The sequence below is a fragment of the Hippoglossus stenolepis genome, chromosome 12 (assembly GCF_022539355.2).
Source record: "Hippoglossus stenolepis isolate QCI-W04-F060 chromosome 12, HSTE1.2, whole genome shotgun sequence".
Classification (NCBI taxonomy): domain Eukaryota; kingdom Metazoa; phylum Chordata; class Actinopteri; order Pleuronectiformes; family Pleuronectidae; genus Hippoglossus; species Hippoglossus stenolepis.
The window spans coordinates 7487649-7509901 of NC_061494.1; the positions used below are offsets into that span (position 1 = coordinate 7487649).

A 22253-nucleotide genomic window follows, 5' to 3' on the forward strand; every position below is an offset into this window, starting at 1 on the left:
TGCCATAATCCCCAACAAGACATCACTCTCCCATGGGCACAAAATAAAAGCTCTGGGAACATCTGAATGAAATGACAGAGAAATAGAGGAATTAGTAAATGAAAGAGAGAAAGGGATGAATGGTAAAACTTGGTCAATCTTGGCCAAACTAATGGAATTGCTTTCTTCTACTGTCCTCCTAACGCGATGGATCGTTAACTGCTGTTTGGTGTGAATGTTTGTGAGTCGCTGCTTCTAAAGGGCACCGACTATATGTGTGTAAAAAATACACGTATATATCTGTGTATATGAGCTGCACATGTCTTGCTGGTGAGCTGCTGTTACAGGCCTGACCTCCCTCTCAACCTTTAATGTCTTCAGCAGGCCTGTCCTCTCTTCCTTGCTTGTACCTCCCCTCCATCCCTTTTCCCCCTGTCACTCTCTCTGTCTATACTGGGATTCCCTCCATCAAATTTACTTAATATTTCTCCTTGTTTATCTTTGGGTTTACTTCATATGAATACGTTGTTTAGGTTTAATAACCTTCCGCCACACAAGTTTTTACTGTATCTTCTTAAAGTAAATAAGCAATCCTTAACATCAATAAGATATGTTACAGTTTTTATGAGGTACACCTGTACACATTATTTGAATATATAGATATTAATCAATATACATTTATCTTTATTAGTCTTACTCTCTTTAACTTTTGTCTGGTGTGTAAAACACTGCTACTTAATTTTGTTACACTCTGCAATAAAAGGAATACTTTTCTATTCTATCTCAATAGAGACAAAAAGATCTGACAGTATTCAAAACATATCTTGAAATTGACACAGCCTGGCATCATCCTGATTTGCCAGTGGAACAGTTTAACTTCACTGCACTTCTCTGTGTCCTGTTATACTTACATATTCATTATTCTACATGTTTCTATTTGATAACTTTTATTCTATTTTTTACTGTTGTCCGATTGTGTGAATGCATAGCCGCATCATCCTGATGAGCCCATGAAACTCTGTTTTACTGTCTGTCCTGTTACAGTGACAGTCCACAACAGATCATCGCTCATGTACAGAGCGATGCTGTGGAAGTGAAGCTCAGTGTGAAACATTAAAACAAGAAACAGACAGAGCAGAAATATTTGTTTCATGCAAAATGGGCTTGCACATCAAAATGTTAGTCATAGATCATTGTGACATTTTTGGGGAGCGAGGGACGTTTCAGTGAAAGATTATAAACAAAGCTTGGAAAATTACTTTTAAAAACTGTACACCCATATGAACCAGTTGTCATTAACAGTTTAAAAGAAATAAGAATTTACAGACAGAGAAGAGGAACATAAAATTGGCAGTGATGCCATCAGCTTTTCTTATGGCCAAGACAAAACAGGTAACGGTTTAAGTCAGACTATGAGCTGGTGTTGCAAAAGTCCTGTCACTCTTCCCGAAAGTTTCAAATATCAAAATGTACAACTACTATGACACTAAGTAAAAAAAACACGATGTACACTTAGAAAAACATATTCTGTATCAAACTTGTGGGTATACATTTTTGGGAAGTTTAATGTAATTTTGTGACAACATCAAGATCATATATGGAGATGCCGTTTATACACAGTTAAAAACATGAGAACTGTGTTGCAGGTAATTCATACCTTATAACGCATCTTGGGACACGAGTGTATGTAGAAGCCCAGGTAGTAGAAGCACAGCTTGGGGGACTGTTTCTGCAGCTGCCGAGTGAAAGCAATCTCCCTGTGGTGGAATACACAGAAACATACCTTTTCAGAGGAGGACTGCAAAGAAACGTACATGCTTCATTCTTTCAGAAATAGCACACACACACACACAGACACTTGTCAGTTGGTGTTTATTTCTTGGTATGATGGCTCACTGAAGTTTTCTGTTTTTTTGTCAATGCTGGGTGGAGATGCACTGCAGTGAGCTGGGGTTTAAGATTTACAATCATAATCACAATCAAATCATGCATAATCACGTTTGCATTGAATTTACAATTTTTTTATGTCAACAAAACAAACTACATAATTTTAAACATACATGATTTAAAGTTTGTGGCAATTAAAGCAGAAATAGTTTTCATTGTGTTTTTAGCAGCACAAATATATCCACATCCAGACGTAGTGAAGGTTCATTTTGAATATATTGAATAGAATTTTGTACGTGTAAATGAGAGCATTAAGAAATAAAACAGGCACTTGCAACTCTACCTAGAGCAGTGCCCAAGCTGAGGAAGTAAACACCCACTCTCAAAAAGGCAGCTTTTCTTGGTCTCATTTCATTACACAAAAACAACTGCCTTCTTTAACAGCATTGAGTCCTTGGGTGGAAAAGAAGGTGGTGAAGAAAGAGGGATAGAGCGCATTAAATAAAGATTTAGAACTTGGAAGATTTATTCAGCTTCTTCAAATACAGTAAATGTCTTGCTGGCTTTATTTTTCATCAATAGTTTCTTCCTTAATTGCATCCTTTTAGTAAAAGCCTTTTTTCCCCCCTTTCCCTCCACCATTTCCTTCACTATTCCATAACTAAATTCCAGCTCCTCTTTCTTCTCGCTTTTTGTTTCACTCTTCCTTCCACCCCTCCGTGTTTCACCCGCTCAAATGGAACGGGGAGCATTCCCTTTCTTACAACACTTAGGAGAGAGAGAGAGAGAAAAGAGGCCTTAAAATAAAATGGATGCACTGAAAAATAAGACATGGGACAAAGCAGGCCAAGCCAGGGAGGGGGAGAGAGAGGGAGAGAGAGCAGGAGGAGAATATAAAAGAGGAGGGTCAAGAAAGAGAAAGGGAGAGAGAAGAGAGGCAGCTAGAGCGAGGTGCTAGAAGGTCACCCGCTTGCTGCCAGGTTCCTGGGTTCCCATCCCCTCTCCACAAAAGGGCCCGGCAAGCCTGAATTGGGGGAGGGGGGTCAAGAGAGGCGAGGGGCCCATTCACAAAAAGCCCTGCACCCCCACCTTCACTTGAAGCCTTCACACCCCCACCTCCACCCCCATGGCAGCAGCTTGAGTCCACCATTATCCCCTCTTCAGCCATCTGACACTCCAGCACAAGCCAATTATCAAGCCCTCTGCTCCCGCACAGCTTCGCTCATACTGATGTGCATACACATACACACCCAGACACAAAGGGCCCATAATGGTGCACAACACGAGGTGCTTACTGCAGCCTCACATGCATGTGGAAACATTTCATTACAAAACACTACAGGAATAGTGTTGATTAGCTAGATATAAAATACAAAGTGAGCTATAGCGTGAAGCACACAGAGGCTTGTTTAACTGAAGGAGATTTGCTGGAAATCACACGGCAAATGTGTGTTCCTAACATAAATTACTAGGGATGTCCCAAGTCAGTCTGCAGGATTAAGTTGGGGCCAATCCAGAACATTTGGATGGAAAAGTAATGGAAATGCAGAAGCTGATCCAATAATTTCCAACCCCTTGTTTGTTTGCTCTAGCAAAGTAGCTCCATCAGGATCTTTTAAAAACTTAAAATCAGCTGCAAAGAATTGCACAAAATTAACATAACAGCAGCCTGCAGTTCCAGTCAACAATATGAAAGCATGCTGCAACACCTGCTTTATTTTGCAGGTGCAACACTTCAAAAGTGCATTATTTTCTTCAAGAATTATATACAACATGGGACCCTACACAAAGTATCATAATAAATCATTAACGGAAAGATGTAATCCAAGTTACACTTAATTAAAAACTGATGTTTCCCGCTTTCCAAAATCTAATTAGATTTACTTATTTTGAATACAGGCTTACTGTAGGCTGTGTGCATGAAAATATACATGTGTATAAAAAATATTGGATTGGATGTCACATCAGCAAATACTTAGATCAGTTTAACGGACAACACAACATAATCAGGAGATCCCCGTAAGAAAGTGATCCAGGTTGGACACCAGCTGTGTTTCCAACACAGAGCTTCAGGCACCTCATTATGTGCCTCTTTTCTTCTCCTCCTCCTCCTCCTTCTTTCCTCAGGCCCGAGCATCCACACTCCTGCAAGACATTTCTCAACATCCCCCTCTCCTGTTTCTTCTGCTGAATAACATATACACACACACAGTTGCACAAAAGACAGCTCTGTACCTGTTTTTGAACTACTATAATGCCTAACATACATATTTAACCCCAACTGTAACATAATATAAACTCTATCTTTTTTCCCTAATGGCAACTGGGAAACAAATGTTCGACAAATTAAGGATCCCACTGGGATCTTTGTGAAAATCCCCCAAACTGGATGCAGACATGCATTCTGTACCATGAGTTGGACAGACTCGGCCAAGCCAAGCAAACCAGGGAGTGTCCATACCTGATCAAAGAACTGGGGTCTGGTGTCTGAAAACACGCTCCCTTCTTTCTCCGAGGCCTCCTCCAAACACCGAGCACTCTGTGTTACACTTGGAGTCAGACTCTTAAAATAATAAGTGATGGGGAACTGTGTGCTTTGCGATGGACATGGTGTTCCATGAGCACAGCCTAACTGTTTTAACTGCCGGGCTGACTTAGTGCATGACGCACATGTATGACCACTAATACCTGTGCACACCAGTTTCAAGCAGAGATCGCTCAGTCGCGCACATCTGTGCAGAAACATCTTTAAAAGCCTTTCTCACATCATTGGGTTACTTTTTTACAGGAAACACCAGATATGTGCGCCTGCAATGTACGTGTGTGTTCTCTTATTTCATCTTGGCACAGAGAACTGTCGTCAGCTGAACCACAAACAGACCACTGCCTCAAACAATCAAGTGCGAGGGAAGGAGGTATGTTTCCCAACCTCGAGTATTATGGCACTTATAGTATACAGTTCTAAGCAAAGATAAAGTTTGGGAGGAGCTGAAAAGATCAAGAGTCTGGGGGAGAGCAGGTTATGGGGAGGGCAATTGTGAGGGAATGAGAAGGGAGGAGGAGGAAAAGTAAGAACAAAGAAATTAGAAAATTAGAAAAGAAGGGAGTGATCAACAATGAGAAGCACAGCAGTTTCCCTCCTGAAAGGAGCTACATGTTGCTTCTGACAAATAATTACCCTTAAGACAGAGTATTATTACTGTGAATGATTCAGATAGTGCTAAGGCTTTACTGCCTCATACATCACAATCTGGGTCACATCTGACAAAAAATCTGGAAGGGGCCAGAGGAGGCTACTACTCATCTTTATCATCATCTATTAAACTGAAAACAAAAATCAGAAAGCTTTCGAAACAAGAGAGAAGGGACGATGTGGCTCGTCTGTGTTCGAGAAACCAACCTGAGAGCAGAGTAGGAGCCCAGAGACAGTGAAGCAGAGTCTGGGTGGTAGTACAGGTACACAGAGGACACGCAGGTGGGCAAGATATCGATCACCCCCACAGCCACAAGGCGTCCGTCCAGCCAGTATTGCTGATGGAAGGAGCCGTAGCCAACCTCAGGCCCATCAGGAGAGTACTCTGCCTGGAGAGAGGCAAAGAGAGAAAAACAGTAAGAGAAGGTGGTCACTGGTCAAAACAATAATGGTCCTCTTGTGTGCAATACAGGTTGTATGTAAAACATAAAAATCATAGTGGAATGAGAATGTGTATGTAAGAGGGCTGTTTTCACTTTCTTGCACAGATCAACTTTCACCGTCTCATACACACACACACACACACACACACACACACACACACACACACACACACACACACACACACACACACACACACACACACACACACACACACACACACACACACACACACACACACACACACACACCTGCACGGCGGTGTATTATAGCCCGGGCTTTTCTCAGTCAGGCCTCACGCTTTATGTGTGGGGGTGTACAGTAGCCTCACGTTCAGCCTGCTAATGGCTCCCAAATGTGGAGTGAGAGCAGGAGTCGGTGGAGTTGGGGGTAGAGGGAATTGGCCCCAGAAACACTCCAGGGGAAGAGTTTTTAATAAAAGACCCTGCATGAGCAAAATCCATTTCACCAGGCGGTGGTGAAGTATTACCAAGCTTTCTCCTATATGCGTCTGTCTCCTGTCTCTCCATGTGGCATGAAAGAATGTGGGTGTCGGTGTGCACCCGCATGCTTAAGTCGGCCCCGTTAATAAAACAGTTAAGTGTTTGACACACATTGAGTTTCTCATATGAATCCACATGCTGGGTTTTTCAATCAAGTGGCTGGACTGCTTTTATCACAGAGGGTTAAGACGGGAGGCTTGGGGTTAGGGTTAAAAGTCATATTAAGCCAAGGTCTTGGGTCGTGTTTGCGTATGTGTGTGTATGTGTCTGTGTGTGTGGAACTGGATCCTTCTCCTTTGCAAACATTCATCTGGACCCAGTTAAATAGATCAGGTCCTGGTAGTTATCACAACAGTGAGAGGACTAGCTCGGTTACCCAGTACGTACACTGGGCCCATATTCTGACCAAACAGAAATGAGACTCTCACACACACACATACAGACACACACATACACACACAGCACAACTCCACGACCCCAGAGAACTGAACTTCACCAATGAGTTGACAGTGTGCCACATTCCTTCTTAGCACTATGTAAGTTTTTCTTAAGCAGAGCTAGTAATAAAAATAAAACAATTTCCCTCAAGCTCAGGCCCTTGGACACCCAGGTGTTATTACCTGTCTGCCACAATGAAAACTAGAGTCCATTAATTTTTTTAATGCATGTGGGTAATTGGGTTGGAAGGGATGATTATACCATCTAAATTACGGGAGGGCAACATACGGACTCTGGGCCATTTTCAGCCTGCAAGACAGTTTGATCCGGCCCACGAGGAAAATCATATATACAAAAAAGCAACTGAGAAATACCAAAAATAATTTATGACAGCAATTACATTTTTTTTCTGCAATAAAAGAAAAATAACACATGCAAGCTAACGCGTCCTTCAGGGTGGTCCCTTCCAGCTGTATGCCTCTCAAGTCACAGTCAGGGTGAACACAACATACAGTATATGTAGCTGTCAAGGAAATAAAAGCAGATGTGGAAAGTTGCACTTTCCAAGACAAATGAACAAGCTATTTTTTTGTTAGGTAAATGACAACCCATTGTGTCTTGTTTTCAGGGACAAACTCACAATGATGAAAAAGGCCAATCTCAAAACATAGATGAGCAAAAAAACAAATGTGCTTGGATAAAGTTAACGCTCTTCGGTGGAGTTCATGTGCGCAACAAACAGCTTTTTGACAGAAACAATGTAGTGCTGGGAGGGTTTTCTCTCTGGCCAGTGATGAAACAACAGACTAAACTGTCCAACTAACCATTTTTGTGCATGGGATCACTGCCAGGTTTCATATGAGGGAGGAACTGCTTTCTTTGCAAACACTGCATGCTGTGTCAAGTACAACTGGAGAAAGGTAACACTGTATTTTCCTACTGTGAAAGAACAAAGGGCTGCTATGACGTCTGAATACGCTGATGAGTTTGCAAAACTCCTTCAGGCATTTGGTAAGCGTTTTCAGGACATGAAAAGTAAACAAAGAATTAAACATATTTTCCAAATTGTTTAATGTGGAACTATATGTGTCTGTCAATCTACAACACAAATTCATGCTGCAGAGGAATGATGAGCTCAAAGCTAAGTGCAACAGGCTCCTTCTGGAGTTCTATGAACTATATGTATGTCCCTGAGGATTTTGAATTTCAGACTGTCTGGTATGAGCAGTTCCTTTAAAAAAAAGACTCTTGCAAAGCTAAAAAAACAGCAGCCAATAGCATCACCATCACTACCATCTGACATCAGACGCCAAAGAGAAGCAATTCCAGCTATCGCAATAAGAGAGATCAGTGTGATATATTCGATAAAGCAGTATAGCCCCAAAAGGATGTTGTAAAAATTGTAATGACTCTTGATAGGTAAAAGGTTCCCCACCTCTGGCCTAAAGGGTACTCGTATCACAGGACATTAAAACAGCCACAACATTAAAACAGACATTTTGTTTTCCTTAGTCAACCGATGAGGCCATAAAAAATAGTTGAAGCTACCAAATAAGGTTTTTAATAAGTTTCGAAATAAAAAAATAAGTGATTCAACTCTTTCAAAACAGCTCACACATACACACCAATCTATTTTAATGGCTTAGTGGCTTATTGAGGTATGGTATGAGCCAGAGATGATGTGGGTTTAGTGCACATTAGCTGTAAGTGACTTGGCTGGCAGACTAAAAGGAGGGACAAATCAAAAATAAAAATGAATGGCTATTTTTTGGGGTGGGGGGTAACTCTTGAAGGGTGACAGGCACCACATCTGGAGCACTGCACTCTATATGTGTGTGTGTGTGTGTGTGTGTGTGTGAGGTTGGGGGAAACTGTCAGTCAGTCTGTGTAAGCAGGCAGCCTGTTATTTCTTGGCACCAGTCCCCCCCAGAAACACTGGGGGCTTTGTCAGAGGCCCCTTGGCGTCATTTAGAAGTTGTAAGTAAAAGGAAAGAGCACGAGGTGATCCGTGCTTGTAAGAGAGGGAGATTTTTCTTACGCACCTCAAGTGTACATGCTTGCTCACAATAATAGGAATGCGACTGCTGTTCCAATAAAAGTATTAGCTGAATGAATGAGTGTGTATGATTGTCTAGAAGTTCATACCATGTTCAAGGCTGATCTTGTCTGAGTGACCCATGCATCACCTCAGACGACAGCCTAATGGTTGTGTCCTTGCCACTGTGACAACAATCTAAACATTCTCTGGAGCACATCAAACCAGCCCAGATCTTCCCCTGCAGCCCCAAATCGCTCTCATATGGCCTAAATACAGGGCCATGTGAGTAGAGTGCTTAACTTGACAAAGTGGGAAGGTGATATACGGCATGTTTGTTTCAGCTGGCCTAGAAAGTCATTAGGGTAGACTTTAACTGAACCAGAAATACTCATTCTGTAAAAGGGTCCGAATGAAGATCCTACTGATATATTTTCTTTCAGAATCTCACAAATACTAAAAGCTCAGTGCTTTGGTATTTCAATGTAATAAATGTGTAAGTGTAATGAAATGTAGGTAAAGCTACATAAGATAATTAATAATAATGAATATTAAAGATTTTTTTTTCACATGTCATAACATCTCCAAACATAACCAAATGTTGAACATATTGATTTTCTGTTTTTAGAAATTACTTCATTTGCTTTATTTGCAATAAAACACTTCAAAGAACATCACTGTATGTGGATGAAAAGGCACAATGATTTAAAGCCCCGATTTGGAAAAAGAGGACGACATTTCATTCAATGTGATGAAAACCCACACAACATCTGACCAGAGCAGCTGCTTTCAACATCACTTTGGAAGATCAGACTGAACAGAGGTTTGGCTTGGGCCTCAGAGAGTTTGGATATGGCAGATATTAGTGAAAGAATAGATTTTTTGGATATAGCTATGAGTATATCCCATTTCATAACAACAATCAGTGAATTAAACAATATCTTTTGGGGTTTGGTATGGTGTTAATTACAACTGATTTTAATTTCATATGATTTTTAATTTATGAATTTGTACTTTTCTTGATTTTCTTCCATCAATTTTCCTAATGCATTGATTTATTAAGCGTTTTAATAAGATTATTATTTTCAAATACTATTGCTATGAATTGATTTTGGTGCAGGTTTAAGCCCATAGGTCACACTACATGACTTTTAGCTGATTTTATAGTTGCCAACTAGTTTTTGAAATTTCTGATAAAAGTCCCAGGAACAAATCAGCGTTCCATCAGCAGTTGCTTATCGTTAAGTAAAAACTTGATTCAAGGGGTTTGCCTCCGACTACATTTCTAGAAGGCTAAATATCTAGAATGTGTGTTTAGCATGTTACCACTTGTTTATTTTTTTCCTGCTAAACTGTGAATCTGCGACACAGAGTTGTTAGGTGTAGCTGTAACTGGTGTAGACTGGTAATGATAGACAAATAATACATTTTCAGCATTCTCCTCGTTTCACTCACAAATGTGCATCCATACACAAACTGAAATACACACAGAACCAGACATTGAAGCAGGCTGTGTGGGTAGCATAGCTCACATCATGAGCACCTTGTATTACCACTATATTGAAATACTTATTTCTCCCATGAATTTAAGGTCAAAGTGAAACATATTTTAGTATTTGGCAGTCTCCTGTTGTTTTACTCTAGATACAGTTGGTACACTTTTCTGTTTTTGGCTTACATATGAGACATGTACCACTGTACCACTGTACATGTCTCATATGGGTGTGTGTTATGGTATGGCAGTTGGTTCATTCTCTACTGAGGCGTATCTCTGTTACTACACAAACTAAAAATCATCCACATTGTCCTGTGCGAGAGAAAGAGAGACATAGAGAGGACAAAACATAGAAGGACAGACAGAGTTTCAGAGAATTGGCCTGGGGAAAAAGTGGTGACTAGCTGGTGAACACCCCTGTTAATGAGTGTTTGCCCTTTGGTTTGACACATTACAAGGCTGTAAAGAAAAATAAATAGAAACAGAATGAGTGCATAAATCCCACACAGCCCATAAAACCCACAGTTTCTTGACCTCACCAAGGTCAAGTGCACTGAGAGGCACCTGCATGACTGCTGCTCATCATGTTTGCAGGCAATGTTGTGCCACTGTTTACCAGACAGTACAGATGTGTTTTACTTGTTTATGTAAATGTGGGAAAAAAAGAATATTTAGTGAGAGCTGATTTTAATTATCTCTGACTTTCAGCATGAATCCTCTGCAATTTTCATAAAACCGAGCACTGCAACAAACAAGCAAGTCGAACAACCTGGGCCCTAATTAGCTGCAGTTGAATTTGAGAGTATGCCGTTTGCGTACATTTGTATAAATAGAGGCTTACATGTGATGCGATGAACCACACAGTATGCAGCTCCATGTGGTGAGTGTCTGTGTGTATTTTAATAGCACTCTGATTGGAGACAGATGGAGGCCAACACGCAGAGGTAGCTCAGAAAGCCACGCATAGTAGCTCTGAAGGGAGAGCATTCGAAGGCGGCTGAGAGAGAGAGAGAGGGATCAGAGAAAGAAATAAAACTAAATTGGGAGAGAAAGGAGGCCAAACAAATGAAGACGCCCCCCTGAACCAGTCTGAAAGGAGGGGACAGAGAAATCAGGAAGATATGAGGCGGCGTGCCACTGTACGTGTGCACACGTGTGTGTATGTGTGCAGACCTGTGTAATTCGCCGTGCCTGGACGCCAGCCTTGACGAGGTGATAAAAGCTTGTTTCCTATAAACACTAATGATGTTCATTAGTGAGGGCCTGAGGAGGCCCACGGGGCAGCACAGAGTGACTGTGTTTGTGTGTCTCTGTGTCAGTCCGTCTGTGTGCGCTCTTGGACCTCAATCCTATTAAAGAGGCTGTTATAAGTGCCCATCCTGAGTCTAATTGCTGGTGTAATTGTCCTGACCCAACACGTCCACTAGCGCTTCTGAAGGCAGCAGCTCACCAGGCCTGCTAAGTGCTCAGAGAGGCTTGGTTGCACCTACACCTCATTGAAGCCGTTTTCAGATATGAACTCTGGAAAATGTCCAGAAAACTGGACATTTTTCTTTCACATATGAAGAAGGCAGCAGGATATTGTCTGCGTTCACAACAACAGGAACATTTCTGGAATCTCATCATCTTTGAATTTTCCGTAAAATGTCCTGTTGTAGTCTCACATGGGCTCACTCGGGTCAGCAGAGTGCCACATGCATCCTTCATACTATAACATACATCTTTTTTAAATCTGTACATAGAATACCAGCAAGATTGTATGAATTAATGCACTAGAAGCTGATATCAAACTTTCCATGGAACCTAAATAATTACTTATTTTTGCCAACTGGGTCAACAGCCATCTGTTAGGTCCCCAAATTGATGTTCACAAAGCTGCCCAATCATCCTGTAATCTGTGCTACACCACACAGTGAAGAGCAGTTGGGTCAGGAAGTGCCAGAGGAAAGGTTGGGTCCGAAGACCACAGACAAAAATGCAATCTGGACACCACATTTCACCGTTTTCCTCCATAAACACCCTGTTTTTATTTCACCAGAGCTAAATTAAAACCCTTTCTATATGGTACAAAGCCACCTCCCGGAATCCTTCAACACCCCCCCTCCTCTTTCCCAAATGGAGGAACCTTGAAGAGATAGAGCAAAGGTGCACGGGTAGGTATGTGCTGGAACTACAGTACTTTATCCACTTTTGAGGGTGTTTGATGAACAAATTTAAACTGTAACACTGCACAATTTTCAAATCATTATCCTCGTCTCTGATGGTAATTTCCTTCAGGATGACCTTCCCTTTGTTGGGGCAAATCATTACAGGTAACGCATATGGCTGAAAAGAGACACTTAAGAAGGAGTTTTATTATGCTGTCAACAGGCCAAAGGAAATACATACCTCTAGTGGTGAATCACAGAGAAATCTCCGGAACTGTGGAGGGGGACGGGGGGGAAGGGGGACAGAGAGAAAAACAGTTAGTTCTCTGGGTCACCAACTTTTTCAGAAAGGCATAAATGAAAACCATACACGTCTCCGTTGCTGTCCTACATAGTTTATCGCTCCCAGTTTTATTCTCACTCAGGTGTCACATATCAAATGCAGCCTCCACATTCACAAAGGAGCATTAGAGGGAAGATTGTATTTACACAAATGAAAACATTTATCCTATCAACTCCAGCTCTCAGTTCAGGGAGGACATAGTGACAGCTTAAATAAGCAGCGTCACTGATGTCAAAATAGCCTATCTCTTAACACACTTCCAAATGCACATCAGATATCAATTACTGGGGTTTTGTGTCTGTGGAAACTTTAAATCTTTCTTCCATTCTCTCTACTATTTCCTGTGCTCCTTCTTTTCTAGCGCCAGGGTTGAGAGCAGTGTGTTTACAGACGAGCCGACCTGTAGGACCGGAGGACAAACGTAGCACGCTTCCACGTTTACGACCGAAAACTGTTTTAATGAGATCAGGGCTGACATGTGGGCAGTGTCCACAGTGGAGCAGTGATTGACAGCTTTGCTCAGTCTCTCTCGCCCTCATGCAGACGCACCACAGTTTCAAGATCCAATTTCAAAAGGAAACGCTACAATCAAGCTGTGTCATTCATATATGAAACCTTCAGCTGTTGGTTCATTGTCTAATGAGCAGAACAGGGGTTTAGACAAGCACTGAAGTACCACAAAAATAAGCTGGACAGGGTCCACAGGACTACTTGTAGGGTGTGGGTGTGTGTGTAAATAATGAAAAGACAGGACTTAAATTATGTAATATGCCCTTTACATTAAGAGGTTATATAACGAAATTCCATATTAACCACTGGCTGCGAATTATAATGAGATGCACTCTTTCTTCTGACTCCAGCTTGGATTTGTTTTATTTATGGAAATATATCTCACAGACAATGCTGATAGCTGATACTTTGAGCATACTTAATTCAGACTTAGTTTTTTTGTTCCTGCAATCTTGTTCTTGTTAGGGTGGAAAAAAAGCAAGAAACCTAAAGTCTCTACTTGAACACGTACTAATGGCGTTCTTTGAGGTGGGTAGACAGGAAGTACACCATATTCAACCGCAGTTTTACAGACTGACACAGCTCAAGTATAATAATTAAGTAAAAGCAAAACGTCAGTGACAGCAAATAAATAACAGACTAGTACCTGGTTTGCATTAAAATGCGAGTATCAATATATCAATCCAATCCCAGTCTCTCCACTTCCTAAAGAATGTAAGAATAAACCAAAGCCAATGAAAATGGATACGCCAACTAACTTCTCTGTTACTCATGATTTAATTTCTGTCATGATTGCTTGTGTTTTGAATAGGACTCGTCTTTCACAGACTCTCTCAATAAATGCACGAATCCAAGTTTTCCTGTACACGAAGCAGCTCTACGAGTTACTGGAAATTCCCACAAGCGCACCAACATCCTCCTGTTTGTGTGCGAGTGTGTCTGTGCACAGCCAGAAGTGCAGCGAGTAATAGTGATGACTGCTGACGGCATGGTTCACTGGGTGGGACAGTCCTGGCTAAGGTGCAATTCATAATCCCTGCCAGTAGCCTGAACTCATCCAAAAGAGTGCGTGTTTCTGCATTTGTCTGCTGCAGCTGATGTGTGTGTGTTGGTGACACTAAACACAAGTTTTCTCCAACACCGGGGTTGTTTTGGCAGAGGTGAGCTAAAGAATGATGCACTTTCATCTGTCGTTTCCATTTTACCTTTGACTGTGATGCAAACACCCTAACAGTTTCACTGCTTTTTAGACTCAGTCACTTAACTTGGATTCTTGTTTTAAAAAACAAAAGACGCAATCCATGAAATATGAGTTAAGTTATAGTCATAAAAAATAAGAAAATCTATAAAATATGAAGTTTGAGTAAAGACTACAGCAAGATGCAAAACACTGACATTTCCCTCGATTTAACAAGAGTCCGACTGATACGGATTACTGGGGGCAGATGCTGATAATGCTGAATATATTGGATACCTATGTACAGTATATATATATATATATATACATATATTTAAAGTAATATATATATGGGGCAATGACTAATAAGATGTTGTTATTCAATCTTTATGACAAAGAAATGTAAATAAGGCTTAATATACCACAATTTACACAGAGGGGCTAATTATATGGCCAACATCCATGCTCAATTCTTGATTCAGTAAGGTGCACATTTAAGTGACTTCTTTACTGTTAGCTCTATAGCTATCATTGAGTATATTTTGGAAATTGTTCCTTGTTCAAGCATAGTGTGTTCTTCAACATAGCTAAATAATATATTTCATAACAAAGTCTCATATTTATTGATAGTTTGTTACCAAGTGACTAGTTTATTACAAATAATGAATAAATAAATAAACAGGACAGGGGCACTTCAGGGGCTATTCAGCTTTCAGCTAGGACCAGTGCCTGCTAAATATTTTACAGTTTAACCATAAACTTCATGATACATAACTATGAATAAAAAGAAAACATGAATACAACAAAATTGCTACAACTTGAATTTAGAAAATACATACATTTCATGTACGTATAAATGGAAATCTTTGCTGCATTGTTTTATCTGTAAAATCTACATTTTCATAATGGTAAACATAAACAGTGAAACGGATGAGTCTGTGTAAGACTCATATCGGCCGATATCAGAAAACCATTAAATCATTCAGGCTCTAGATTAAATTCAATTCTATTTGTATAGTGCCAAATCATAAAATACATTTTATCTCAAGGCACTTTACATAGTAAGGTCGAGACCTTTAAGAATCAAGCCCCAAACCATGACATAGAGGAGTACAGGGGAAGAGGGAATAGACAGAACTGGTCAAACACAAAAAAACAATGATGGTTTTCTTTCTACGACTTTTCATTCTCCTGCAATCCCCATTAACCCATGAGCTTACATCTATCCGAGGAAGAATATGTCACATTTTTTATTTAGTGGGTGCAAATATATTCATACATAATATTAAAAAAACTATTCATCAAATTCCATTCACCTGCTAAAGAGAAAATGATTTAGCACAATTTCCAAGCTTTCACTGACCAATATGGAAAGTACGTCTGTTTAGTCGACAATTATCTGTGCTGGTGCGGGAAAAAGTTCTCCACCTGTGTAACTCTGCCAGTAAAGTGTAACTTTCCACTCCAGTTCTACAGTGACTACTACATTTACCAGTCAACACATTACCAACAGCAAAGCCTCCCAGTGTGCAAAATAGCTGAAGGGCACAAATGAAACTTTTGTTTTAAAACTCGTAAACAAAAAAAAGAAAGAAAACTAAATGGTTTGCCCACAGAACAACAGCTGCAGTTATTAGATGACATCATTTATAGGAGTCATGCTTTCGGCACTGGCTGCTGTGTGTGGAGTGGCCAGTTGACTTGGTAGTAAAATGCTGAGTTATTTAAACAGACAAGTAGACTACAAGTGTGGCAAATTTGATGTGAACTTCTTTCCCACCTTTACCTGGCACTCATCATGGGGCTTCTGGGTAATCCATCCAGGAGAAACAAGCGCACAGCAGCCTTGTTAACCCTGCTTGGCTGGGTGAGGCCGCTCGCCTGGAGCCTGGCAACATTGACCCTAACCTGGTCACGGACAAACAACACACCACGGTGCTGCTGACACACACACACACACACACACACACACACACACACACACACACACACACACACACACACACACACACACACACACACACACACACACACACACACACACACACACACACACACACACACACACACTAATGTATGGGTGCAGTCGCTCAGGCACAAATACAGTTAGGGTACAATTAAGTAAATACGATCTCAGCTTCCTCTCTTCCTCGAATACAACAACACATAACGCCTGTTAACAGAGCCATGTCCAGAGCACCTTCTGGAACATTCTCATCAGCAACACATGGAGCCCATCACTTCCTCTCTAACTCTCCCTTTCTTATAGTAAACACATCTGTATATGATCAGGAGGGCAAGCAGCCGTCTCACACTCATACGAACACACACTCATACGAACACACACACACACACACACACTCATACACATACGAACACACACACACTCATACGCATACGAACACACACACACACACATTCATACGAACACACACACACACTCATACGAACACACACTCATACGAACACACACACACGCATACGACACACACACACACACACACACGCATACGAACACACACTCATACGCATACGAACACACACTCATACGAACACACGCGCTGCCGTGTCTTCAGTCACACAAATACACTACATATAAGCATGCACATCTGCTTAAGTCTAATTGCCACTTAGACCCCTCGTCACTTTGCTCTTGGTACTTCCTCATATTGCTGAGCTTATTTGAGCGAAATGGTGCTCGAGCTCACTCTCAAATTAAAAAAATAATTTTAAAAAAAAAGGGTTTTTTTATCTCTTTGCTAAAGTTCTGACAAGATTCTTTAGTGTGTGTAAAGGCACTTAAGGAAAATGGCTGCAAGTAGTGATGACGCTGTGATATAGAATTTTCATTATTTTTTACATTGCAAATCATTTTAAGGTAATCTGAACTGATGGTTATTATTCCTCCTTCATTGATTCCAATTCTACTGATAACTTTTTTTACATTCACTTTTTTCCACGTGTCTTGGTTAAAGCTCTGGCCATCAAGTAGAGTACATACAGATTTAACAGGATTTGTTTTCCTGAAAATGAATGCCACATGTGCAGGAACTCAAGAGTCACGGCTCAGCACAACAGTTAAGAACAGTAAGTGTGAGTTAGCGTGTGTGCGTGCATGTGCGTGCCTGTGTATCTGCACATATATCTAAATAACTCCAAGTATGTGCTTCAGCTTTGTCAGGAAACCAGGTTTGGATGTGGATGGAATAATATCTGGCTCCCATCCAGTCATTGTATGACAGGAAATGCATACGACCCTTAAACAAATAAAGCCACTCCGCTCCAGGACATCATACTGTCTAATGATAGCACTACTTTGGCAGGTTAATATAACTTGCACAAACACATAATCACTCCGATCGCCTGGCTTGGAGCCAGCCTGATGGTATTCAACACTCTGTCCCGAGGTAACACTTTAATAGATTAATAAATACCTCTACAAATACAACATGACCCAACTTCCTAGGTAGCAACTCAGGCCCAGAATGGCATGGGACCAGAATGTGGCATCACCACATCAACAATGTGTTTCTCATTTCTGTATGATTGCCACAGGACAATGGGAAGCTCCGAGCTTCTGGGAACAGAACAGGGGAGTTAACCAGGGGTTTGACGGGCAAGCAAATAAAATCAGCAGTGTTTTAGTACCGGGGGCGCAGGAGGGGTTGTCGCTGTAGTGAGGCCAACTAATGGGAATATAATTAATAGGGTTTCTGCAGGTTTCAACAAGTTAAATTAAAGACTTTTTAAAACCATTATGAAAAAATCAGACCTTGCCAGATATGAAGGAAGATCATAGCCCCAGAAGGCACTTTCCCATTATTGCAGATAAGGCGAAGTAGCCTAGTCTACAGAGCCTAGGGTACAGAGAGCCTATACTCTCTATGAACTACATTATCGTGCAAACAACATACTGAAGACCTTATAAGGCCTAAAATTTGGATAATCAAATTTTAGACTTTTTAAGACCGTTCTTAACTTTGAATTAAAAAGGGAAATTTTGTAGAAATTAAGTGCAGTGGGACAAGACAAACATTGGAGGACAACATGGTCTCTCCTTGTCTCCTTGTATTAATGTGATATATCACAAAAGGCTGTGCTGAACTCTGAGAAATCTCCATGAAGCACAGACAACCGCTGAATTTATGAATTGTACATTTTGTCATTTGATTAAACCAAGTCTAAATAAATGCAATTCAGATTCCATTCATCTCTCTACACCTCTCCCTAAGGTAGCGTGTCCTCACCTGTTAGAGTAATGAACCCAACCTCAACTCACTGTGCTTTTACACGACACTATGGAGTCAGTATCAGACCTGGAAAGTCCATCTATAAAAAAAAAAAGTTTACTTTCTGGCAACCCAACAGACAGCAGAGTTGTTTGCACAGCTCCACACCTTTACTTTTTTTTTCAGATGTTATTCCTCTAGTTCTTGAACCCATCCGATCCCGGCACAGCTATAAAGCTGAAGCTGTGCACACAAACACACACGAACACACGTTCCCTATTAATAGGGCTAGTGTTATGGCACTAGGAAAGAATCTGCCACAGTCTGCCCAATCTGACAGCTTTTATTATTTATTAATTACCTTACTTTTTACAAGCTGGAGAATTCAGTAATTTACGGAGGCCTGCTGGCAGGAGGGTGGAGGAGGAGGTTGTTTTTCCAGCCCTGAGGGACAAAAGGCCCTCTCAGGTTAGTGAGGATGTCCAGTAATTCTGCACCCTTAAGTCTGGTGCTGTGACTAGACTTTATTTTCTCCTATTGAGATGCGTGTATATATTGTATAATTTACTGGTTATTATAAATTCATTTTTAAAAACGATGACTATTTTACTGGGTTACTCTTTTCTGTTTCCTTTTCCCATTCATCACTGGACAATATGTCTTGTGCACCACATAAACTAGTAAACTCTGTATTTTACAGGGTTTACAGCTTTCACATTACTCATACACAAGCATAATCATTAACTTTACAGTAAAAACATTTTGATGATTGTAATTATTTTGCTGGACGATTGAATGCTACAAGGCGTAACTGTTAAAAGGGGAATTCCAGTATTTTTCAACCTGGGCCCTAGGTTTGCGAGCGTGGTTGTGTAAATGAATGGTACACACAAAAACTTTTGGAATGGGTCGAGTAGAGCGTCTCCACTGCCAGTTACGACATGGCGGCACTGGCTACAATGTAATGATATGGGGCAACAGAGCCAGTCCACGAAATGTCCAATGCATGTATTTTTCCACCAATAAAAGGCTGAAATTGTTAGCGAATACATTGTAGTCACTGTAGATGTGTCGCAGCTGACGTTGGAGATGAGCTAAAAGTTAAGAACCATCAAACCACATTTTTTAAACACAGGGCCCAGGTCGAAAAATACCAGTATTCTCCTTTAATGGAGATAAAAAAAAAATATCTTCATGAAAAATAAATAGGGAAAAGCAGCAAATCTAACCCTTCTCATGAGTGTGAAGCTGGAACAACATGTGCAATAGAGCCCTAAAGTAAGTGCGGAATAATAACAACCATGCAGTACCTGGCTCTCACTACATTCGCTGGGGTCGTCACCGTGAATGGCCATCTGGTAGCAGGAGTACAGTGCCACCGACTGCTCATAGGAGGCTGTGAATTGAGGGTCCTCAAAGCTGACCGGCACTAGCCTCACCTTCAAGCACAGGGTGTGGAGGGAAAGGAGCAATAGGGTGGAGGGAGGTTTTATTTTTGTTAACAATGAATGCGAAGATGGTGAGTAATTAGGAAATGTATTCGATATAAGAAAGGAGATGCTTTCAAGGAACGGACAGTGTAGGAGTAGAAAATAGAGGGTTTATGCAACAGTTTTATACAAGTGCTTTGGCATTTCAGGGTTCACATCAGTCTCCTAGTCCTCGAGGCAAGTCGGCAACACAGTAAGTCTGTTTTGAGTTTGAGACTTGATTGAGTGATCAGATTGTTGTAGAAATCACACACGAATGCTAGAAAACAATGGGATTCTAGGAGACTGAAAGTGAGTTTTTAAAAACAGCAAAGAGATTGGGCAACTTGAGGATGAGGCTAGTGCACTGCCCAGCTTTTACCACAGATCGCACGGAGAGGATTGGGAAGTCGCAATTCAAAACGGTGCGTGTAAGCAGCAGGAATCCAGAGCCTCGTGTGAATGGTTCGTCTCAGCTAGACACACACACACACACACAGACTCTTCCAACACTACAGACTCCTCTCGAGAAGGTAAACAAAGTGAGACAGACTGCACGCACAAGGGAAATTAAATTCTCATCACTACTACCTAAGCCTAAATTGAAACGAGATTCCAGTTGAGACACAGGGAACGATATGATGACACGCGGTAAATGTGTGAAGGTCGGGTGGGTTCAGCTGACAAAACTGGCCCCCCCAACACGTCAAGACTAACGACCCGACTGGCCGACTGAGGGCCAACTCCAACACCTGGAGAAACACTGCTCCCAACCATGGCGTATGGAAACATTTTCCCCTCCATTTCCTCCCCTTTGACTCACGCTCTTATACTCATACACTCGCTTTAATACTAACATGTTAATGCACTTTTTTGTAATTCATACAGACATTTTGGTTTTTCCCCATGAGACCTGATGTCAGAAAGTTTAAGCACCAGTTATTTACTACTTCATATTTTAAATATCTATGGAACAGTCCTGACTTTTGTTCATTATGATTCAAAACAATGTGAATAGCCATTAGATACTTAAAGCACAAAGTTAATAATGATTACCTGTCAATTATTGAAGGAGAATTAATTATAAACAGAGGCACTTTTACAACCACTACCACTACTACCTGAGTCGCATATGTTAACATAAATCAAATTCCATCCAGCACCAACAATGTAGAAATTATTGAACCAGTTGAACATTATGGTTATTCAAAACTTGAAAATTAGAAATCCTTCTGATGCCCCTGTAGGCCTGTAATCAGCCCTCTCCCTCCCTCCCTCCCTCCCTGTGTGCTCCCTACAGCAGGTTGACCTACGCGCCCCCCACCCTCTGACCTGGCTCTCGGAGGGTTTGTCAGGAGGGTCCTTGTGAATGGCCATCTGGTAGAGTTTGTACACCTGGTAGGAGGCGTCGAAAGAGGCTTTGAACTGCGGGCTAGGGGGATTGGCGCGCACTAGCCTCACCTTCAAAAAGAATATGTGTAGACAAGGGTTAACATGAAAATGAAAAAAACAAACTGCTGAGAACATCATAAGTGGTGATTAAAAAAAACTCTGAAGAGGAACACATCAGAAACTGAAAAGAGAGAACAGAGAGACAGAACTGTGACACTGACATAAGCACACCCTCCTGTAGCTGAGTGACATGAAGGGTTTAACCATTTAATAACAAAATGCAAAAACATCCAGTTAGGATGATTTAGTCTGTAAATTTTGTTTCTATAATTTCACCTTTAATGAAGTGCTTAGTCTCACCAGTGTCAGCTGTAGGCTGGTGGCATAAATACACAGTGGGGTGTGTTATGTCTATCTCCATTGAGACACAGAAAAAACATTTGTTGTCATAGCTCAGAAGAACTTGTGGTATTTCTCAAAATGCAGAAATAAACATTAGCCTATTTACTGTAGTTTGTATGTGAGTCCACTTCCAGTGCTTCACCATGTCCCTTGAGAATGAAGATTTATCCTTGAGTCTGATTATAGCCAACAGCAACTAGTGTGCAAACTATTCTTTTATGCCTTTGCGCGTCTATATGATGAACATTGAAACCAGAGTCCATGTTCCACTAACCTAGAGAAAATATGCGAGTCTTGCAAATAAATGAATCCATAACTACACATGATGGATGCATAATGAACCTGAGGCTTGTAGATTTTCATCAGTCCCATTTGCAACTTTACGCAGAGCATTTCTTATTGCTTTCACTGCAGTGCTATGAATCAAGCTCAATTGGGAGGATCATGAGAAGCCTGAGATAGAGAAGAAAAACTGGCGTGTTGCTAATGACACACAATTTAAAGAAGAATCCAACTTTTCTCATCTTCAAGCCCCATTTAATTAACAGTCTTTTGGTTTGGAAGCTTTTGTTGGCCGTGGAGGCTTTGCCATATGAATCCCCCTGGACAGACA

The 22253-nt window shown here is 41.0% G+C and overlaps 1 protein-coding gene across 7 annotated transcripts in view; it reads right to left on the reverse strand.

Moving 5' to 3' along the window:
• Positions 1–22253, reverse strand: part of LOC118118858 (arginyl-tRNA--protein transferase 1) — a 52229-nt gene that overhangs the window by 19433 nt on the left and 10543 nt on the right. For 4 of the 7 annotated variants that reach the window (XM_035172304.2, XM_035172303.2, XM_035172300.2 and 1 more), the window contains exons 7-10: positions 21179–21307; positions 12360–12392; positions 5267–5448; positions 1637–1736 (exon numbers count right to left, since the gene is read on the reverse strand). In XM_035172304.2, the coding sequence (XP_035028195.2) occupies positions 1637–1736; positions 5267–5448; positions 12360–12392; positions 21179–21307 (444 nt within the window). Of the gene's footprint in view, positions 1–1636; positions 1737–5266; positions 5449–12359; positions 12393–19687; positions 19817–21178; positions 21308–22253 lie in introns of all 7 variants that reach the window. The other 3 variants (XM_047342315.1, XM_035172301.2, XM_035172305.2) reach the window with 3 other exon arrangements.